At 37.7% G+C, this 22,332-nt stretch overlaps 1 protein-coding gene across 1 annotated transcript in view; it reads right to left on the bottom strand.

Moving 5' to 3' along the window:
• The window catches only part of LOC123508651 (splicing factor 3A subunit 3-like), a 91,945-nt gene that overhangs the window by 31,825 nt on the left and 37,788 nt on the right, over positions 1–22,332 (bottom strand). Inside the window, exons 4-5 of the mRNA XM_045262495.1 lie at positions 13,506–13,536; positions 12,899–13,112 (exon numbers count right to left, since the gene is read on the bottom strand). Coding sequence (XP_045118430.1) covers positions 12,899–13,112; positions 13,506–13,536 — 245 coding nt within the window. The remainder of the gene's footprint in view (positions 1–12,898; positions 13,113–13,505; positions 13,537–22,332) is intronic.

The following is a 22,332-nucleotide window of genomic DNA, read 5'->3' as shown; positions in this document are numbered from 1 at the left end:
AACCGAGACCTTACTGTGTATATATATATATATATATATATATATATATATATATATATATATATATATATATATATATATAACCTCGGCTATCGCGCCCAATTGGGGCCGAAATAGCCGCGCTATAGCCGAAAACGCAATAGCCAAATTGAACAACTAATGGTGAAAATTGTTATTGGTACCGCAACCTCAAATTTTACTCCTAATATCCGTCATTTTTACTTCTTTTTAAATTACTGTATAATCCATTGGTACCAATTAAAACATGTCAAGGTTATAACATAAGAAAAAAATTACATCATATCATTGTATGTACCGATGCATCGGTATCGGTATCGGAATCGGCGGTATCGGCCCATTTTTTGGGTATCGGTATCGGGTTATTTTATGCCGATACTTACGATACCTAAAAGGAATTTACTACTTAGTGATATATTAGATATAAGATATTGATTACTGAGTAAATTACCTTTGCAAATGGCTTCAAAAAGCTTCTAGAATTGCTCCTATTTCACAAACGTTCTCAGAAGGACTTACAGCATCCCCCAAAACAAAGCCTCCCATCTAATAACGATCGCCGTCCACCAACTCATCCTGGTGTCCAGTGCAGTAATCACTATAAGTAGTAGTATCGGTATCAGTAGTATCGGTATCGATAGTAGTATCGGTATCTGCCCAATCAGGTGGTATCGGTATCGGTATCAGAATTGGCCAAAATTCTGGTATCGGTTCTGGCCAATAAGCGCTCAGATACCCCATGACGTCATGGCTGGGCGCGCGATAGCAGGCATTTGAGGTCGCGATAATGAAATTTTAGCAGCTTTTCATGGGTGCATGATAGCAATAAAACGCGATAGCTGAAGTCGCGATAGCCGAGGGTTGACTGTATATATATATATATATATATATATATATATATATATATATATATATATATATATATATATATACAGGCAACCTCCGTTTAACGAAGGTTCACACAACGAAATTTCGCTACAACGAAGGTTTCATTTTACTACCATCTGCTCGTTTAACACCAAACTCGCTTTAACAAAGTTTTATCCAGGCAATTTTTTTCCAAATTTGAAAGCCCCACCATATCACGCAAGTTGACAGGCTTTTGAATACACCAGGAACTGCTGGTACTAAGGCCTGCCTCAGGAAAAATCCTGGGACTCCTATAGAATAAAGATCAAGATCAAGATCAAGCCTCTCGTGGACAACACGCGCAACATTCACTCCCCAGTCAAAACATAACAGCGTCAGCAGCAGCTTGTCTTTCCTAGCTCAACTTACCACCAAAATGCCCTGGAATTGGCCTAGTGTTCGTAAGAAGACCAGGAAGTCTCTTACTTTCCAAATGAAGCTAGATATTATTCACAGACACGAGAGGCCAGAAAACTATAGCAGTGCTGGCCACCATCTTGACTCCATATTATACTGTCTCTATTTTCAAGTCAGCAGACTCTATTAAGAAGGCTGGTGAGACCGTATCTTCCTTGCAAGCTAAAAGAACGACCTGAACTTGTGACTCTACAATGGGTAAAATGCAAAGCCTTGTGGAAATGTGGTACATAAGTTTTGTATGTGATACAATGATGTGCACTTTGTTTATATTCCACAGGTTGCCGGTTAGTGTCTTTCCCGTTTCACTCTTCCTCCCTTCATAAAGTTAAGATCATCAACATTATAAACTTACATATATACATACATTAGTGTACATTATAATGACTTGAATTAAACTACCTTAATGTTTTTCAAAATTTTTACTTTCATTAAACCTTTTACTGTACTATGATGCACTCGCTTTGCTTACTCTCAATGGAAGTTCAAATCAGGGGTTAAACTTGTTATAATCGGTTCGCTTAACGAAGTTTCGCTTAACGAAGTGTTTTTTAGGAACGTAACCTCTTCGTTAAACGGGGTTGCCTGTATATATATATATATATATATATATATATATATATATATATATATATATATATATATATATATATATATATATATATATATATATATATATATATATATATATATATATATATATATATATATATATATATATATATATATAGTAAAAGTCCTTAAATCCAGAAATCCTTATAATCCGGAAAATTTGAAAGGCTGAGTTAAATATGTAAAAAGTAAGAAATAATAGTAATAAATATATAACAATAATAACTGAAACCGAAAATGTCATCACCGACAAACTCGTAGGAGAATAATATTTGGAGGTATTATAAGTAGTGTTTTATGTTTCTGTAGGTGATGTGCGTGCATGCGTGTGTGTGTGTGTGTGTGTGTGTGTGTGCGGAGTCCTGTTATCTGCGTGGGTGGTCCAGCTGATGTATGCTCAACGCCGGTGACGTGATTGGCTGGCGTATGATGTTGAAGGCCTTCCTTTCTTTTTGTTTCCCTTTATCAGACATCAGTAAATGTTTTATGTTATAAAATGTGTTTTGTATTATACTTAAAATTATTTCATAAAGTGTGACATAAGTATTGTGGACTGTATACATATTATGTAGGGTACAGTACAGTACAATCACTCAAACTTCTCAGTAAAATAGTAAATCACCTACACTAATACAAGTTGACAAGTAGGAAAAGAGCAATCATCACATATGGGCTGCCATAATGGCTGGAAAGGCCCATGCCACTCCCCCCATAGTCTGGCAAATCTTCAAGGAGGAGAAAAAATAAAATAAAATAAAATAATAATAATAAAAAAAAAAAAAAAAAAAAAAATACGTAAATCTAGTGTGGTGTGGTGAGGAAGTACACAGTGGACTGGTGGTAGTAACAATCCCTGTAAGATGTTATGACAGTACTACAAAGAGATATAGCAAGTTGGGGTTAGTTTAGTGGGGTTTACATAGTACCCTCAAGATTTTAATCTTACTTTCAGCCTTACTATCTTACAATCTGGAAAATCCTAGAATCTGGAATGCCTGAACCTTCCATGACTTCCGGATTTCAGAACTTTTACTGTGTATATATATATATATATATATATATATATATATATATATATATATATATATATATATATATATATATATATTTCTTTATATATATATATATATATATATATATTTTTTTTTATGTAGGGGAAAGAGCCAGCCAAGGGCAAAAAAGGAAAAATAAAAAAAAGGCCCACTTGAGTGCTAGCTCTCTAAAAAGTGGTAAAGCGTCAGCCAAAATTGGGGAGCAAATGCCTCGATACCTCCCTCTTAAAAAAAGACAAGTTGTAGGAAGTCGGTCGGAAATACAGATGCAGGGAGGGAGTTCCAGAGTTTACCAGTGAAAGGGATAAGTGATTGAGAGTACTGGTTAATTCTTGAGTTAGAGAGTTGGACAGAATAGGGATGAGAGGAAGAAGAAAGCCTTGTGCAACGAGACCGCAGGAGGAGGGGAGGCATGCAGTTAGTAAGGTCAGTAGAGCAGTTAGCATGAAAATATCAATAAAAGATAAAAAGAGATGCAACATTTCAGCAGTGAGAAAGAGGCTGAAGACAGTTAGTCAGAGGAGGGGAGTTGATGAGACGAAAAGCTTTAGATTCCACCCTATCTAGTAAAACTGTGTGACTGGAACCCCCCCAAACATGCGAAGAGTACTCCATACAAGGGCAGATAAGGCCCTTGTACAGAGTTAGCAATTGGAGGGGTGAGAAAAACTGGTGGAGACGCCTCAGTACACCTAACTTCATAGAAGCTGTTTTAGCAAGAGATGAGATGTAAAGTTTCCAGTTAAGATTGTGAGCAAAGGACAGACCGAGGGTATTCATTGTGGAAGAGGGAAATAGTTGAGTGTCATTGAAGAAGAGGGGACAGTTTTTTGGAAGGTTGTGTCAAGTTGATAGATGGAAGAATTGAATTTTTGAGGCATTGAAAACTACTACATTTTCTTTGCCGCAATCAGGAAATCTTAGAAAAATCAGAAGTCAGGTGTTCTGTGGCATCCCTGCTTGATCTGTTGACTTCCTGAAGGGTTGGTTGTCTCTGAAAGGATGTGGAAAGATGTAGGGTGGTATCATCAGCGTAGGAGTGGATAGGGCAAGAAATTTGGTTAAGAAGGTCATTAATGAATAATAGAAAGCGAGTGGGTGAGGGGACAGAACCCTGAGGAACACCACTATTAATAGATTTAGGAGAAGAACAGTGGTCGTCTCCCAGAGCAGCAATAGAATGGTCAGAAAGGAAACTTGCGATAAAGTCGCAGAGAGAAGGATAGAATCCGTAGGAGGGCAGTTTTGAAAACAAAGTTTTATGCCAGACTCTATCAAAAGCTTTTTATATGTCTAACGCTACAGTAAAAGTTTCACCGAAATCTCTAAAAAGAGGATGACCAAAACTCAGTAAGGAAAGCCAGAAGATCACCAGTAGAGCGACCTTGACGTAAGCCATACTGGCGATCAGACAGAAGAAAGATATATATATATATATATATATATATATATATATATATATATATATATATATATATATATATATATATATATATATATATATATATATATATATATATATATATATATATATATATATATATATATATATATATATATATATATATATATATATATATATATATATATATATATATATATATATATATATATATATATATATATATATATATATATATATATATATATATATATATATATATATATATATATATATATATATATATATATATATATATATATATATATATATATATATATATATATATATATATATATATATATATATATATATATATATATATATATATATATATATATATATATATATATATATATATATATATATATATATATATATATATATATATATATATATATATATATATATATATATATATATATATATATATATATATATATATATATATATATATATATATATATATATATATATATATATATATATATATATATATATATATATATATATATATATATATATATATATATATATATATATATATATATATATACACAATAATACTCCACTTAACGACGTTCGTTCAGCAATTTCGGTTTAACGTACTATATAAAGTTAGACCAAAAGTCTGCATAATGTACAACCACATCCGTTTTAAAATTTTCTGGGTTTGAATTTGCCGGGTGAGGAACCGAACACGGTAGCTTCGCTGTGATTGGCTGGCTCCCGGCCTCTGTCTCTAGCGCTCCTGGAGCTGGAGCTGGATCCAAGATTCTTTAACGTCAGAGCAACCTCTTGCAGCGAAATAGCATCCATGAATGCTTGGAGGGATGATGACAAGGTTGCTATCAGGTTGCTCTGAGGCTGCTAGGAACACCACCTCTGGAGATGGTGTTACTGTCTTATAAATGCATTTATGTTCACAAAACAACATTTCTATTAGCTTTTTACAAACCTTGCCCCTAGAAAGGATTGTTTTGTAATGCATAAAGTGAAATCTTAACGGAATACCAAAAAATAAAGCAGAGAGATGAGCCACAGACGAAGCCAGAGACTCGCGGCGACTCGGCCGCTTCTTCTTCTTCTTGTGACCTTTTTAGCTTGCGTGTTGTCTTTCCCCATGATATTTGTTTCCACTCCTCTATTGCCTGCTATAATGGATATCATATCTTAGTATTCATATACGCTCATGCCATGAGGATAACCTGGACTCTGTGGCAATGAATGATAGTGAATTACTAATGAAATACTGCAGTATTTCATTAATAATTCACTATGGCTACAAGAATGGTTCCAGAATTTGAAGGGATGACATATGAGGAGAGACTAAAGGCTATGGATCTACCAACCCTGGAACAAAGAAGGGAGAGAGGAGATCTGATATAAGTCTATAAATTGATCAACGGAATGGACCAAGTGGATAATGAGAAACTGATCCTGAGATTTTCCAAAATCTGAAGAATATGACATTCAAAAAAGATCAGAGTAAAAGCTGAGAAAAGGAAGATGTCTGAGAGGTGTTAAAAAATATAGTTTCCCGCAAAGATGTATTGAGACATGGAACAGTTTAAATGAAGAAGTAGCGTCTGCAATGAGTGTGCATACTTTTAAAGTAAGATTGGATAAGTGTAGATATGGAGACAGGGCCACACGAGCATAAAGCCCAGGCCCTGTAAAACTACAACTAGGTAAATACACACACTCACACATTCAGACACACACACACACACACAATGTGTAGTGTAGTGGTTAGCACACTCAACTCAAGAGATGTTAAAAAGATGTGGTGAGACTTGGAACAGTTTGAGTGAGGAAGTGGCGTCAGCAACGAGTGTGCATAGTGTGTGTATTTACCTAGTTGTATTTACCTATTGTAGTTTTACAGGGCCTGGGCTTTATGCTCGTGTGGCCCCGTCTCCATATCTACACTTATCCAATCTTACTTTAAAAGTATGCACACTCGTTGCAGACACTACTTCTTCATTTAAACTGTTCCACGTCTCAATATATCTCTGCGGGAAACTATATTTTTTAATATCTCTCAGACATCTTCCTTTTCTCAGCTTTTTTACTATGCGATCTTGTGCTTCGGATGTCATATTCTTCTCTCAGGATCAGTTTCTCATTATCCACTTGGTCCATTCCGTTGATCAATTTATAAACTTGTATCAGGTCTCCTCTCTCCCTTCTTTATTCCAGGGTTGGTAGATCCATAGCCTTTAGTCTCTAACTCATATGTCATCCCCTTCAAATTCTGGAACCATTCTTGTAGCTATTTTTTGTAGCCTCTCCAATTTCCTTATGTGTTTCTTTTTACAAGGGGTCCACACTACTCCTGCATATTCCAATCTGAGTCTTATTATAGTACTTATCAATTTCTTCATCATTTCTTTGTCCATGTAGTGAAATGCTACTCCAATATTCCTTAGCAAATTATATGTTTCTCTAAAAATTCTATCAATATGGCTTACTGGTTGATTGTTTTCTTCCATCGTCACTCCTAAATCCTTTTCCTTTTTAACTTTCTCCAGTTCTACTCCATCTCCCATCTTATAGATTCCCACAGGTCGTCTTTCACTCTTTCCCATTTCCATGACATGGCTTTTGTTCACACTGAATTCCATTTCCCACTTCTTACTCCATTCCCATATCTTATTTAGGTCTTCTTGCAGTATTTCACCCTTTTGCTTTACAACTCTGCACAGTTTCGTATCATCTGCAAACAGATTTATGTAACTGTTCACTCCTGGCATGTCGTTAATATAAATGAGGAAAAGTATTGGTGCCAATACTGACCCCTGTGGCACTCCGCTTTCTACTGCTCTCCACTTGGACTTCATATCTTTAACTACCGTCCTTATTTCTCTCCCCCTCAAATAATTTTCTATCCATCTCAATGTGCTTCCTTTTAAGCCACCCTTCTCCTCTAACTTCCATAGTAATCTTGCATGTGGCACTTTGCCAAACGCCTTATTTAAATCCAAATAAATACAGTCAACCCATCCCTCTCTCTCTTGTACTCTATCAACTATTCTAGAATAGAAACTCAATAAATTAGTTACACAAGACCGTCTTTTTCTAAAACCAAATTGGCTATTTGATATTAATTTGTTGTCTTCAAGGAATTCAATCCATTGTTTCTTTATTATTCTTTCACACATCTTGCATATTACACTAGTTAGTGATACCGGTCTGTAATTTAAAGGTTCTTCCTTCCTTCCTTCCGCTGTGTGTGCGTGTGTGTGTGTGTGTGTGTGTATTTACCTAGTTGTAGTTTTACAGGGCCTGGGCTTTATGCTTGTGTGGCCCCGTCTCCATATCTACACTTATCCAATTTTTCTTTAAAACTATGCACACTCATTGCTGACACCACTTCCTCACTCAAACTGTTCCATGTCTCAACACATCTTTGCGGGAAACTATATTTCTTAACATCTCTCAGACATCTTCCCTTCCCTAGTTTCTTACTATCCGATCTTGTGCTTCTAATGTCATATTCTTCTCTCAGGATTAGTTTCTCATTATCCACTTGATCCATTCTGTTAATCAATTTATAAACTTGTATCAGATCCCCCCTCTCTCTCCTCTGTTCCAGGGTTGGTAGATCCATAGCTTTTAGTCTCTCCTCATATGTAATCCCTTTAAATTCTGGAACCATTCTTGTAGCCATTTTTTGTAGTCTCTCCAATTTCCTTATGTGTTTCTTTTTATGGGGGGTCCACACAACTCCTGCATATTCCAATCTAGGTCTTATTTTAGTACTTATCAATTTCTTCATCATTTCTTTGTCCATATAGTGAAATGCTGTATGTGTGTATTTACCTAGTTGTATTTTTACAGGGCCTGGGCTTTATGCTCATGTGGTCCCGTCTCTATATCTACACTTATCCAATTTTTCTTTAAAACTGTGTGTGTGTGTGTGTGTGTGTGTGTGTGTGTGTGTGTGTGTGTGTGTGTGTGTGTGTGTGTGTGTGTGTGTGTGTGTGTGTGTGTGTGTGTGTGTGTGTGTGTGTGTGTAATTCACTGTTTGTTTGATCTGCTGCAGTCTCTGGCGAGACAGCCAGGCGTTACCCTACGGAACAGCTCAGAGCTCATTATTTCCGATCTTGGGATAGGTCTGAGACCAGGCACACACACACACGGGACAACAAGGTCACAACTCCTCGATTTACATCCGTACCTAATCACTGCTAGGTGAACAGGGCTACGTGAAAGGAGACACACCCAAATATCTCCACCGGCCGGAATCGAACCCGGTCATCTGGCTTTTAAGCCAGCGCTCTAACCACTGAGCTACTGTGTGTGTGTGTGTGTGTGTGTGTGTGTGTGTGTGTGTGTGTGTGTGTGTGTGTGTGTGTGTGTGTGTGTGTGTGTGTGTGTGTGTGTGTGTGTGTGTGTGTGTGTGTGTGTGTTGTATTTACCTAATTGTAACATACGGAAAGAGCTATGCTCGTGTGTCCCGTCTCCATATCTACTAATGTCCAGCTTTTTCTTAAAATCATGAATATTCCTTGCGTTGACCACTTCCACGTCTAAACTATTCCATGCTTCCACCCTTCTATGAGGAAGCTATATTTTTCACATCTCTCCTATAAGTGGCCATTTTAGTTTTTCCCATGCCCTCTCGACATTCTTTCATTCCACATACACAGATCTTCCCTATCCATTTTTCCATGCCAATCATCACTCTGTATATTGCTATCAGGTCTCCCTTTCTCTTCTGTTTTCCAGGGTCGGAAGTTGCATTCTTTTCAGTCTGTCTTCATAAGTCAAATCTCTTAAGTCAGGCACCATTTTTGTTGCAGCCCTCTGTACTTTCTCTAGTTTCCTTATGTGTTTCTTTAAGTTCGAGCCCACTGTATTGTTGCATATTCAAGCCTTGGTCTTATCATTGCAGTAATTATTTTCTTCATCATTTCTTCATCTAAATATCGAACGCCACTCTTATGTTCCTCAATAAGTTCAATACTTCTCCAATTATTTTGTTTATATGTCTCTCTGGCGATAGGTCATTGGTAATTGTCACCCCAAGGTCTTTTTCTTCATGACTGGTTTTATGTCTTCATTTCCTATCTTGTACATACTCCTGATTCTTCTTTCACTCTTGCCAAACTCTATTTTCTTGCATTTTGTCGTGTTGAACTCCATTTGCCATGTACAGCTCCATTTCCATATTCTGTCCAAGTCTTCCTGGAGTAGTTCGCAATCTTTGTCACATCTCACTTTTCTTAACAATTTTGCATCGTCTGCAAATAGGCTCACATAACTGGACACCCCATCCACCATGTCATTTATGTAGACCGCAAACATTACTGGTGCCAACACTGATCCCTGTGGAACTCCACTCTCCACCAAGCCCCATTCTGATGGTCTGTCCTTAATTATTGTTCTCATTTCTCTTCCTACCAAAAGTCTTCCATCCATTTTAGTAAACTGCCATGCACTCCTCCTACCATTTCAAGTTTCCAGATCAGTCTCCGGTGTGGTACCTTATCAAAGGCCTTTTTTAAATCCAGATATATTCCATCAGCCCAACCATCTCTTTCCTGTATTACATCTATCACCCTCGAATAGTAACATATCAGGTTTGTCGTGCATGAACGCCCTTTTCTAAAACCAAATTGACACTCACAAAGTATGTCATTTTCTCCAAGAAGTCTGTCCATCTATTCTTCACCACCCTCTCACACATCTTAGCTACCACACTTGTAAGTGACACTGGTCTATAGTTCAATGGGTCTCTCTTGTTACCTGATTTATAGATTGGGACAATGTTAGCTCTTTTCCAGTCTTGGGGCACTACACCTTCCCTTAATGAGGCATCAATTACTTCACAAACTTTTTCTGCCAGTTGCTCCCTGCATTCTCTTAAAATCCATCCTGATACCCCATCAGGTCCCACAGCTTTTCTCACTTCTAAACTCCCCATCATATTCTTGATCTCCTCCACAGTTACTTGAAACTCCTTCATAATCCCTTTCTGTTCCATTACCAGTGGTTTGTCAAAAGCAGTCTCCTTTGTGAATACCTTCCGAAAGCATCCATTCATAGCCTCTGCCATTTCCTGGGATCTTCACTGCATACTCCATTTACTTCTAAACTTTCAATACTTTCTCTATTTTTGATGTTGTTGTTCACATGTCTGTAAAAAGCCTTGGTTGGTCTTTACATTTATCAATTATATCCTTTTCTTGTTTCTTTCTTTCTTCTCTTCTAATCAACACATATTCATTTCTTGCTCTTTTGTAACTTTCCCACTGCTTAATCCGTCTTTTCCTTCTCCACCTCTTCCATGCATCCTCTTTTCTTGTTCTAGCCTTTTCACATCTATCGTTAAACCAGTCCTGCTTTCCAACTTCTCTATGTTGTCTTATTGGTACAAATTTTTCTCACCTTCTTTGTATATTTTTATAAATTCCTTCCACTTTTCATTTGCTCCTTAGCACTCTTGAATTTCATCCAATTTGTCTCTTGAAAGAATTTCTTTAGGTTTCCAAAATCTGTCTTGGCATAATTCCATCTTCCCACTTTATATTCTTCATTTCTTCTAGATTTCTCTTCATCTATCACCTTGAACTCCAAAACTGCATGATCACTCTTTGCTAAAGGGCACTCCACCCTCATCTCCTCAATGACCATTGGCTCTGTACTAAAGACCAAGTCCAGTCTTGACGATGCTCCCTCTCCTCCAAACCTAGTATCTTCTTTGACCCACTGAGTTAACACATTTTCCATTGCCAGTGTCAATAGTGTATTTCCCCATGTTGTCTCTGATCCTTCCATTGACCAGTCCTCCCAACACACCTCTTTACAATTAAAATCTCCCATCATTATAGTTCGTTCACAGCCACCCAACATTTCTTCCAGACATGTTCCTGTATCACTTATCATTTCTTCATATTCCTGTACTGACCATGCATTTGTCTTAGGTGGTACGTACACCACTATGTAGTGCCTCTTTTTCCTTCATTAGTTTCTGCTCTGATCTTTAGCACTTCTGCCTTTCCCATACCTTCTTTCACTTGATCCACCTTTATATCTTTTTAACCAGCAACATCACTCCTCCTCCCATCTTACCTACTCTATTTCTTTTCCAAACATTATATTTCCTTCTCCAACCATCATCAGGTCTTCTCCCTCTCTCAGTTTTGTTTCAGTAAGACCCACAATATCTGGGTTCTTGTCCCTCAAGTAATCGTTGAGTTCTAAAATCCCGATATCACTCCATTTATGTTGGAATACATTACATTCCGCTCATACGTAAGTTTCTTTAGTCCTTTCTTGCTGTACTTTTCTGGGTTATGAACCACTTCCTCAGTCTCATATCCAAGATTCTCCAGAAAAACTCTTTCTTCTCCTCTTCTGTCCTCTCTTCATTTTTTCAAAGCCTCCTTTCTCAACTCATTTAACATTTCTCTTTCCTTTTCACCGAGATCTCTTCTCAACCAAATCTTCCTTGTTGTTTCCTGCTGGGCTAGCCTCCATGACTTCTCCACCAATTCATCTACATCCTTTTGTGACTTAAGTTTGATTCTTATTGGCCTCATACCTTCTCCTGTGAACTTTCCAATTCTATGGAAGTCCTCTATTTCTTGTACTAGGTCTTTTCCTCCTCCTGCACCACATTAATGATATTATTTATCACCTTTTTATGTTTTCTCTCTCTCCATTTTACTCGGTGTCTTATCCTCCTCCACACCAAATATCACCACACATCTCTTTTTGTCTACAGTTTCCCTCACCAATGTCTCATTTGACTTAATAACCTTCACAACTTTCTCAGCAATCTTCTCTTCTATGATCTGTTGATCTATAATTTCAACAAGGCCCAAAGTTTTCTCCCCAGACTCTTTGATTTCCTTTTCCAGACTTGCAACTTTGTAATTTACCTCCTTTCTTTCCACTTCCTGACTTTTTCCATTCAGCCTGCTTCTCCATCACTTTTCCTAAAGATTCTCCACATTTGTCAATTCACTTTAATTAACTTAACTTCCTCTTTCAGTACTGCATTTTCTGTCTTCATTCCAGCGCACTCTTTCAGCACATTGTTATGACTCTTTTCCAGTGTGTGTGTGTGTGTGTGTGTGTGTGTGTGTGTGTGTGTGTGTGTGTGTGTGTGTGTGTGTGTGTGTGTGTGTGTGTGTGTGTGTGTGTGTTATATGTATGTATATGTGTATATATGTGTGTGTGTGTATGTGTGTGTGTGTGTGTGTGTGTGTGTGTGTGTGTGTGTGTGTGTGTGTGTGTGTGTGTGTGTGTGTGTGTGTGTGTGTGTGTGTGTGTGTGTGTGTGTGTGTGTGTGTGTGTGTGTGTGTGTGTGTGTGGGAAGCTGTCAGGAGGACTCTGTCACATGAATGACTGCCTGGTATATAGATAGTGTTCTCTTAGCTACTCTCATCCTCATCTTTAGCCATTGTTACACCATACTTATTGTCAATATCATTACCTTCCAGCCTCCCACTGCTCATTGAAGTCCTTGCTGACAGCTTCCAGTTCTTGGTTGAGGTCCAGCAGAGGCTTCACACGCTCTACGTAGGCATACAGGTAGTCAAGGAGAACATAAAGGTACTCCCGGTACTGAGTAGTCTTCTTTTCTTTGGGGATCTCAAAGAGCCGATCAAATGTGGTAAGATAAGTGATGTAGTCAATTTTCTCCAGACCTGTCAGGGTGAAATGGCATTATCTAAGGGTACTCACAAAGATAGAGAGATATTAGTTCCTATATCTATTCATTTATCTTATCTATTTCTATTTATTCCTTTAGAAATTCTAAATGAAAAAGGCCCATACATGCCAGTTCCCAAAGAAATGGAAAACAAAATGATAAGAAAATTATATAAAAAAAAAAAAGAGCATCACAACTAATGAATAGTATAATAGTGTATATTTTGTTTATATAAAAGTATGGATCCTTAGTTCCAAAATATTGCTTTATTGGGGTAACTTGCACTCATTGGAGATCACATCTTTTGTAGAGGCCTTAAAAAATGGTGGCCGATTGAGTTTCATACACTCTCTCTCAAGTGTTTGATGATACCACTAGTAGAGCTCACCTACTTGTACCAAGCAGCGACCACATGGCACCTATGTGACCCCGCACCATTTACATCTAATATAGCTAAATTCAGACTAAGATTACGGAAGGCCTTAACTGCTTTAGATTGAGCTAAGCTTGCACCAGCAGGCAGGAGGTGGTGGCATAGTGGATAAGGTGGTGAGTGTGGGATTGGGCAGATGTCCATGCATAGGTTTGAATCCCACCACATACTGCTTTGATGCTATGCCATTTGTCAAGTGGTTTAAAGTTAACTACATGACACCATGATACCCAGGTTCTAGGTGGTTACACCAAAGATGCACTTTGTTGGTGATATAGGCCCTAATATGGGTACCATTACAAATACAATTCCTTGCACCACTAATGGGTGGAAGCTTAACAGTGCTTTCCACATATACTCTTCAAGTATGCCTACAAGTGTTATAGGCCATAACCTTAAAAAAAAAAAGTTGCTTATCAATAGCACCATCTCTCTCTCTCTCTCTCTCTCTCTCTCTCTCTCTCTCTCTCTCTCTCTCTCTCTTACTTACTTCCCTTTTCTCCACTCACATGGTATTGAGTCCCATGGAAGTTGGGACAAAGAATTGGAGCCATTACCAGGATAATAGTAGAGTAAACAAAAGCTGGGAAAGCTACTGATGAGGAGTAGTGACAAAAACAAGTGAAAATGGGATTGTGTCGGTGATGGTGACATTGTGGAAGGCTAAACACCCCTCAGGAGGTTAGCCCTCTTCAGTCACTCACACATCAAATGTTTGAAGATAAATAGTCCCCATGTTGGCCCTTCTATGTACTTGAGAAAATTTGGAAAAAGGGGATGCCAGAGTGACCAATATCAGGGAAGAAGCAATCTGGGAGGCACGGTTGGAATAATGACCATAGCTTACCTTTATGATCATCAGGGAATGACATCCTAACCAACACAGACTTCACACAAATGGCCAAAAACACTGAGAGATTGGCCCAAGAAATTGAAGAAAAGACAGGATGGCCTTGTAAGCTTGAGGAGACTGAGACAAAGTAATAAGCCGTGGGAGCCTAACCCCTGAAGAATTCAACATGTCAAGGAAGCAGGGTGAATCAGCGCCTTAAGAGACTGCACAAGTTTGCCAATACAATACTAGGTACATGTCCATGGAGATGTGTGAGGAGGAGGTGGGTGATGTGGTTCATCTAATGCAGGTAGCCAATGAAAGGCTTTTGTCCCTGATCACTGACAAGGGGAAGGAACACTTTAACAATTTAGAGGCTAACCAGTGTATCAATAGGCCTAAGTCACTCTTAACTGGTGATGGCAATGGGGGGGGAAATTTTGTGATGTATTAAATTCAGCTTTTAGCATTTTATTAAATTCAGCCTTAAGCATCTAAGTAAATTAAGCCTTCAGCATTTTTATCAGATTCAGACTTCAACATTTGTTAAGTAGTGATAACATATTTCTATTGCTTAGTATTTATTATCAAATTTAAATATAAATATTACTGTGCTTTGTCATAACATTGTCAAAATTTATTAATTGGGCTAATTGGTTAGTTTCGATTTACTAAATTTAATTAAGGTTATTAAGATTTATCTAAGGTAACATGGCAGATTTGAAGAAATTAATACGTAAAAGGACGGAGGGTAGGAGAGATCCAAGCCCTCTCAAACAGGACAAGTAGGAAAAGGGCAGGATCTTCTGGTCTACTATCTTCCAGAGGATGAAAACTCAAAAGATAATAAAACTGGAACATCATGAGAAATGAAGAAGGGTAGTGACTATACAAAGAGAGGAGTCAATTCCCTTCCTACATCTAATATCAACTTTACTCTTACCTGTGATCTTATTCATCACGTACAATATTCTTTCTTTACTTTACTTTGTCACTATTATGATTTTGACTGCAACTAATAACTGACAATAAAGGAATATAAATGGTTAGTACAATATTTCAACATTAAAATTTTTCCACTACATTTATCTATTCCTATCTAACAAGTACTTTTGATATAAATTTACCAATTACTTGTTACAATAGTGTGATCTTTACATATTGATATGCAAAAATGGTACCTATTTGCAGTTTTTGCTTTGAAATAAACTTTTTTCCACAGGTCATATTACTTTTAAGCCCTATACTTGTTACAGAGCTTATGAAACAGAGGAAGTATCATAATACAGTGGTACCTTGAGATACAAGCTGCCTGAGATACAAGCTATGATTTGGTCCTTTTTTTATTTTGAGATATGAGCAAAATTTTGAGATACATGCTTGGGGGATGTTGCTGCTATAGTTGGCAGCTCAGCGCATCGGTCCAGCCTCAGCTGAGCTAGTATCTACATGTTTTTCATGGATTTCATGCACTATGAGTGTTCTTTCATCATTTTCACACTATTTACTGACCTTTTTTATTGTCTAAACAAAGTGCAGTTTTAATTTATGTTTAATGTTTACATATGAATGTAAACATTAAACACCCTCTCTCCTCCTCCTCCACCATTTACAGTGGAGACTCAATACTCGAACTTAATTTGTTCCAAATGACTGTTCAAGTATTAAAAAGTTTGACTATTGATAACTATAAATCAGGTAATTCATTCTGATCTTAGCAAAACCTCAAGTTTGTTAAAAATTCAATGTATTTTTTTACAATTTTGATTTGTACATACTGTAAGTGGAAGCTGGTGATGGATAACTAGGAAAAGGAGGGGAGAAGGGTGGAGAGGAGGAGGGAGGTCGTCGGATGATGAGTCACAATCCATGAAATGTTTTTGTAACTTTTGTCCTGGTGTGATTCCTGTGAATCCACGAGTGGAAAGCTGTGGCTCACTAACACTTGCACTCTCACCAGTTTTCTTATTTTCATCACTAATAAGCCCCTTTGGTGTCATCGTAAATTTCTAAATGAAAAACTGCTGACAAAATGCAGAAGTATGTTGTTTTTCTCAAGACTGCGGCAGGACTAGGGATGCGCACCGGCATCCAGTACACCAGTATTATGGTAATACAGGTATTACCAGTAATATGGTATGAGAAAGGTACAGTGGCGGCTGCGAGAAGAGAGATGAAAGAGCTTTGTATATAACTAAATGTGTGGCCATATGATTACCAGATATTTTCACCACTAATAAGCGTTTGGTGTTAATGTAAGTTTATATACAAAAATCTACAGATAGAATGCAAGAGAATGTTATTCTGATTGTAGCAGCACAAGTCACAACTGGCGGAGGGAGAATGGGGACACCAGGAAGCCTTTGTTTACAACCACGTGTGTGGACATTCAACTATCAGTTATTTTTTCGAGTATTAAATCGAACTTTTGCATTTGAGTATTGAAAAGTTTGAGTATTTAGACGTTCGAGTATTGAGTCTCCACTGAAACACCATTAGCTGAAAAAGTGTGTCTCCAAGGTATTGTCAACAAGCTCTTCTGTAATTATTAGTGCAGCCAGTCTTCTGTGAGTGGCTATACTTGTACAGTCCAGCTGATCGACAGTTGGGTTGGGAATGCGATAATGTCCCTTGGAATGCATACTCCGAGATAAGTATACTTTACATAAGTAGTTTATCTATTTATATTATCTTTTGTTATGTTTTATTATGTTTCTGTGCAATAATTATTCATAAATACCTGAAAACACATAAAAAAAATAAGGGTGCTGTTTTTGGAGAGGCTGGGACTGATGTGTGTGTGTGTGTGTGTATTCACCTAGTTGTATTCACCTAGTTGTAATTTTACAGGGCCTGGGTATCATACTCGTGTGGCCCGTCTCCATATCTACACACATCCAACTTTCCTTTAAAACTATGCACACTCCTTGCTGACACCACCTCCTCACTCAAACCATTCCACACCTCCACACATCTTTGTGGGAAACTATATTTTTCACATCCTTCAAGCATATTCCCTTGGCTATCTTTTTACTATGCGATCTTGTAGTTCTATTTAAGTTTTCCTCTCTCAACATCATTTGCTCATTATCCACTTCATCCAGTCCATTCAACAGTTTATAAACCTGTATTAAATCTCCTCTTTCTCTTCTTTGTTCCAAGGTAGGCAAATTCATTTCTTTTAATCTCTCCTCATAGGTCATTTCTGCCAATTCCGGAACCATTTTTGTTGCCATTCTCTGCAATCTCTCCAACTTCCTTATATGCTTCTTTTTATAAGGGGACCAAACCACTCCAGCATATTCCAATCTTGGTCTAATTACCATACTAATTAATTTCTTCATCATATCTTTATCCATATAATGGAAGGCTAATCCAATATTTTTATCAAATTATACGTTTCTCCAAACATCTTATCAATATGAGCCTCAAACTGCCCATGGTCTTGTATTATCACTCCCAAATCCTTTTCCTTTTCCACCTTTTTCAACACTACTTCTTCACCCATCTTATATGACCCTCTTGGCCGTCTTCCACTCTTCCCATCTCCATCACATGACTTTTGCTCAGATTAAATTCCATTTGCCACCTCTTGCTCCACTCCCAAATCTTATCCAGGTCTGCCTGTAAAATTTCACAATCTTCTTCACTCTTCACACACCTACACAACTTCGCATCATCCATAAACAAATTAATATAACTGTTTACTCCCTCTGGCATGTCATTATATATACCAGGAAAAGTATTGGTGCCAGCACTGAGCCTTGTGGGACTCCACTCTCCACCACCAACCAGTCCGACTTTGCATCCCTTATTACCGTTCTCATCTCCCTCCATCTCAAGTAGTTTTCCATCCACTTTAACACTTTTCCTTTCAGTCCTCCATAAATCTCTACTTTCCATAACAGTCTCTCGTGAGGTACCTTGTCAAAAGCTTTCTTTAAATCCAAATATACACAGTCCATCCATCCCTCTCTCTCTTGTATTTTGTCAACCACTCTTGAATAAAAGCTCAGTAGATTTGTTACACATGACCTCCCTTTCCTGAAGCCAAATTGATGATCCGATAATAACTTATGATCCTCCAGGAACCGTATCCAATATTTCTTTATCACCCTCTCACAAATCTTACCGACCACACTTGTTAGAGACACAGGTCTATAGTTAAGAGGCTCTTCCTTACTGCCTCCCTTATAAATGGGCACCACTTCAGCTCTCTTCCACTCTACTGGTACTTCCCTGTTTCTAATGAGCACCTTATAATATCATATAATGGATCAATCAATTCTTCTCTACACTCCTTCAATAATTTTCCTGAAACTTCATCTGGTCCCATCGCTTTATCATCTTTAAGTTCCTCCAACATTTTATATAACTCCTTTTAGGTATCTTAATGTCATCCATGTGCACATTTCCTTGTACATTCTGTGGCTTTACAAACATTGTTTCTTTAGTAAATACTTGCTGAAACCTATTATTTAGCAATTCCGCTATATTCTTAGGGTCATCTACTATCCCTTGCTCTCCTTTTAATCTTTCAATGGACTCTCTCTTTTAAGTTTACCATTTATGAACCTGTAAAACAATTTTGGATGTTCCTTACTCTTGTCTACAATATCTTTTCAAATTTTCTTTCTTCCTCCTCCTTACCCTCACATACTCATTTCTTGCCACTCTATAATTCTCCTTATTTAGTATATTCCTGCTCTTTTCCATCTTTTCCAAGCCACATCTCTCTTTTCCTTAGCCTTAACACAAGTTGCATTAAACCAATCCTTTCTTCCTTCCTCTCTTGGTTTATACTTTGGTACAAATTTCATAACTCCTTCTTTATAATATTTCATAAAAATCTCATATTTCTTTTGCACTTCTCTGATTTGTAACATCTCCTCCCAATCTAATTTTCTGAAATAATTTTTCAAACTTTCTGTGTCCATCTTTCTATAATTCAATCTACCACTCCTGTATGTCTCGTCCTTCCTTCGCTGTGTTGTTGCTATCTGCATTTCCATAACCACATGATCACTCTTTCCCAAAGGACACTTGTATTGTATATCTCCACATAGGTACACTTCTCTTGTTAACACCAAATCCAGTCTAGCCGGTTCATCATCTCCTCTATATCTAGTATTTTCCTTCACCCTCTGTTCCATCATATTTTCCATCATTAGATTAAGAAATCTCTCTCCCATGCTTCTTCTCCAACACCACTTACTAGATTTTCCCAATCCACCTCCTTACAATTAAAATCTCCTACTAGTATCACCTTTCTTTTCCAGATAATACACTTTCCAAACTCTGTAAAGTATCCTTGATCATATTGTCGTATTCCTTAATGTCCAAGAATTTGTTTTAGGAGGTACATAGGTCACCATGATTATTAATTCTTTTCCATCACTTTTTATCCTTATGCTTATCACTTCTGCGTTGTTCTTCCCATACCAAACCTTATCCACATTTATTTATTTCTTCGTCATAATCATAACTCCTCCTCCACCTTTACTCTCTATCCTTTCTCCATATATTATATTTATTATCCAAATTTATCTTTGTTTTTTCATGCAATTTTGTCTCAGTCAAACACACTATATCAGGCTTCTCCACTATCATATAGTCTTGCAATTCCAATCTACTTGACAGTATCCCATCTATATTAGTATACATTACGGTCCACCCACTGCTCCCTCTAGGGGTTCCTCCGTATTCCTTCTTTCCACATACCACTTTCTGACTCTCTCTCCTATAACTCTCCAAAAACTTTTCTCTTTCCTCCTCAGACCGCTCATCATTTTCCTTCTCGCCTCTTCCACCAATTCCTTATATCTTCTCCTCTCTTCCTCATTTCTATTCTTTCTCACAAACACCTCTTTACAACCTTCTATCTCTCTTAACTTTGATGTTCTATATAGGACATCCTCCAGATTGTTGTGACTTCAGTACTACTTTAATCGGTCTGCTCACTCCCTCCTTATACGGACCCAGTCTATGGATCTCTTCCACTTCTTCTTGTAGGTCTTTTTTTTCATCATCATTTAGATTTTTGAACAGATCTCTTACCGTTTTAATTCTTCCTTAATTCTCTTAGGCTTATATGTTATATTTTGTTCTTTCATCCCAAATATTAACACACTCTTCTTCTTTTCTGCTATTTCCCTTATCAATGTTTCCTTATTCTTCATTACATTAACCAGTTCCTTGGACCTTTCTTTTTTGTCTTCCTTCAACTGATCTTTAATTATTTCTTGTAATCCAACCATCTCTGCTTCCCTCGACTCAGTCCATTGTGTTTTCTTCAGTTCCCATTCCCTTTCAAACCTTTCATTCTGCTCACTAATCATTTCCTTAAAGTCATCTTTCTCCTTTACTACTCTCTCCATTTTCTCCTCCAACCGTCTCTTGTATTTTCAACCTCCACCTTCAAATGCATTCTCATCCACCAATCGTTTTCATTTTCCTCCAGTCTCTTAACTCTTTCCTTCAAAGCCTTGCGAATTCTCTATCCTGCTCCTCCTCACTCCTCTGAACTTTTAATTCCTTCACTAACTCCTCAAATCTCTTCTCCAACATCACCAATCTACCTTGCAATGTTGCCCTGTTGAAGCTGGACTCATGCTTTGACTGGCCACTTTCGGCTTTGCTCCTGGGCCTCATCAACATATTTTGAATTTGGTAATTTATTCCTTACCGGTCTATCCATTTTCCTTACTTTTCCTGGGAACATGTGGGTGTGTGGTCACTGGGGGCCAGGCCTGGTAGTTACGTGTGTGGTTGGATGCGTTGGCGGCTGCTATGGCTGGCCTTTGTGGGTTCCCGCTCTGTCGTTTGGAGTGTGGAGGTTCTCCACCTCCGATCACTCCCATGTACACGCCACCAGGCTACGTTCACTCTGTACACTCGTTCACTCGCTCTGGTCGCCCCTCAATAGCAATAACTATTCTCACTCAAGCACATTGCTTAGCGTGTGGAGTGTTATTTAGATGCCGTTCATGCGCAGGAGGCACGTCCGCTCTCCACGGAGGCACGTCCGCTCTCATCACAACCACCATCCTCATCCTCCTCCTCCTCCACCTCATCCTTTTTATATATATATATATATATATATATATATATATATATATATATATATATATATATATATATATACAGGCAACCCGTTTAACGAAGGTTCACAAACGTGTGTGTGTGTGTGTGTGTGTCAAGCCTCTCGTGGACAACACAGGCTCTGCCGATACAAAGGCCTGACCCAGAAGAAATTCTGTGTCACCTGTAGCATCAAGATCAAGATCGAGATCACATGCACCACTCACTGCCCAGTCAAAACATAACAGCGCCACCAGCAGCTAATCTTCCTTAGTTCAACTTACCACCAAAACACCCTGCAATGTGGCCTAACGTTCCTAAGAAGACCAGGAAGTGTCTTACTCTCGAAGTGAAGCTGGGTATTATTCACAGACAAGAGAGAGGCCAGAAAACTAATAACATTGCTACTCACCATGGCTTGACTCCATCTACTGTCTACTATTTTCAAGTCAAGATACTCTATTAAGAAGGCTAGTGAGACCTCATCTTCCTTGCAAGCTAAAAGAACCACCAGAACTTGTGAACCTACAATGGATAAAATGGAAAGCCTTGTGGAAATGTGGTACATAAGTTTTGTATGCGGTACCATGATGCGCACTTTGTTTACATTCCACAGGTTGCCGGTTAGTGTATTTTCCGTTTCACTCTCCCTCCCTTCATAAAGTTAAGATCATCAACATTATAAAGTTACGTACATACATACATTAGTGTACATTATAATATCTTAAATTAAACTACCTAAATGTTTAACTTCATAATTTTTACTTTCATTAAACCTTTTACTGTACTATGATGCACTCTCACTTTGCTTACTCTCAATGGAAGTTCAAATCAGGGGTTATACTTGTTATAATCGGTTAAACAAGTTTA

Source organism: Portunus trituberculatus, chromosome 25, assembly GCF_017591435.1.
Source record: "Portunus trituberculatus isolate SZX2019 chromosome 25, ASM1759143v1, whole genome shotgun sequence".
In the NCBI taxonomy this organism is placed as follows: Eukaryota; Metazoa; Arthropoda; class Malacostraca; order Decapoda; family Portunidae; genus Portunus; species Portunus trituberculatus.
The sequence above is the reverse complement of the archived record's forward strand: the minus strand, read 5'-3'. Positions and strand labels throughout refer to the sequence as shown.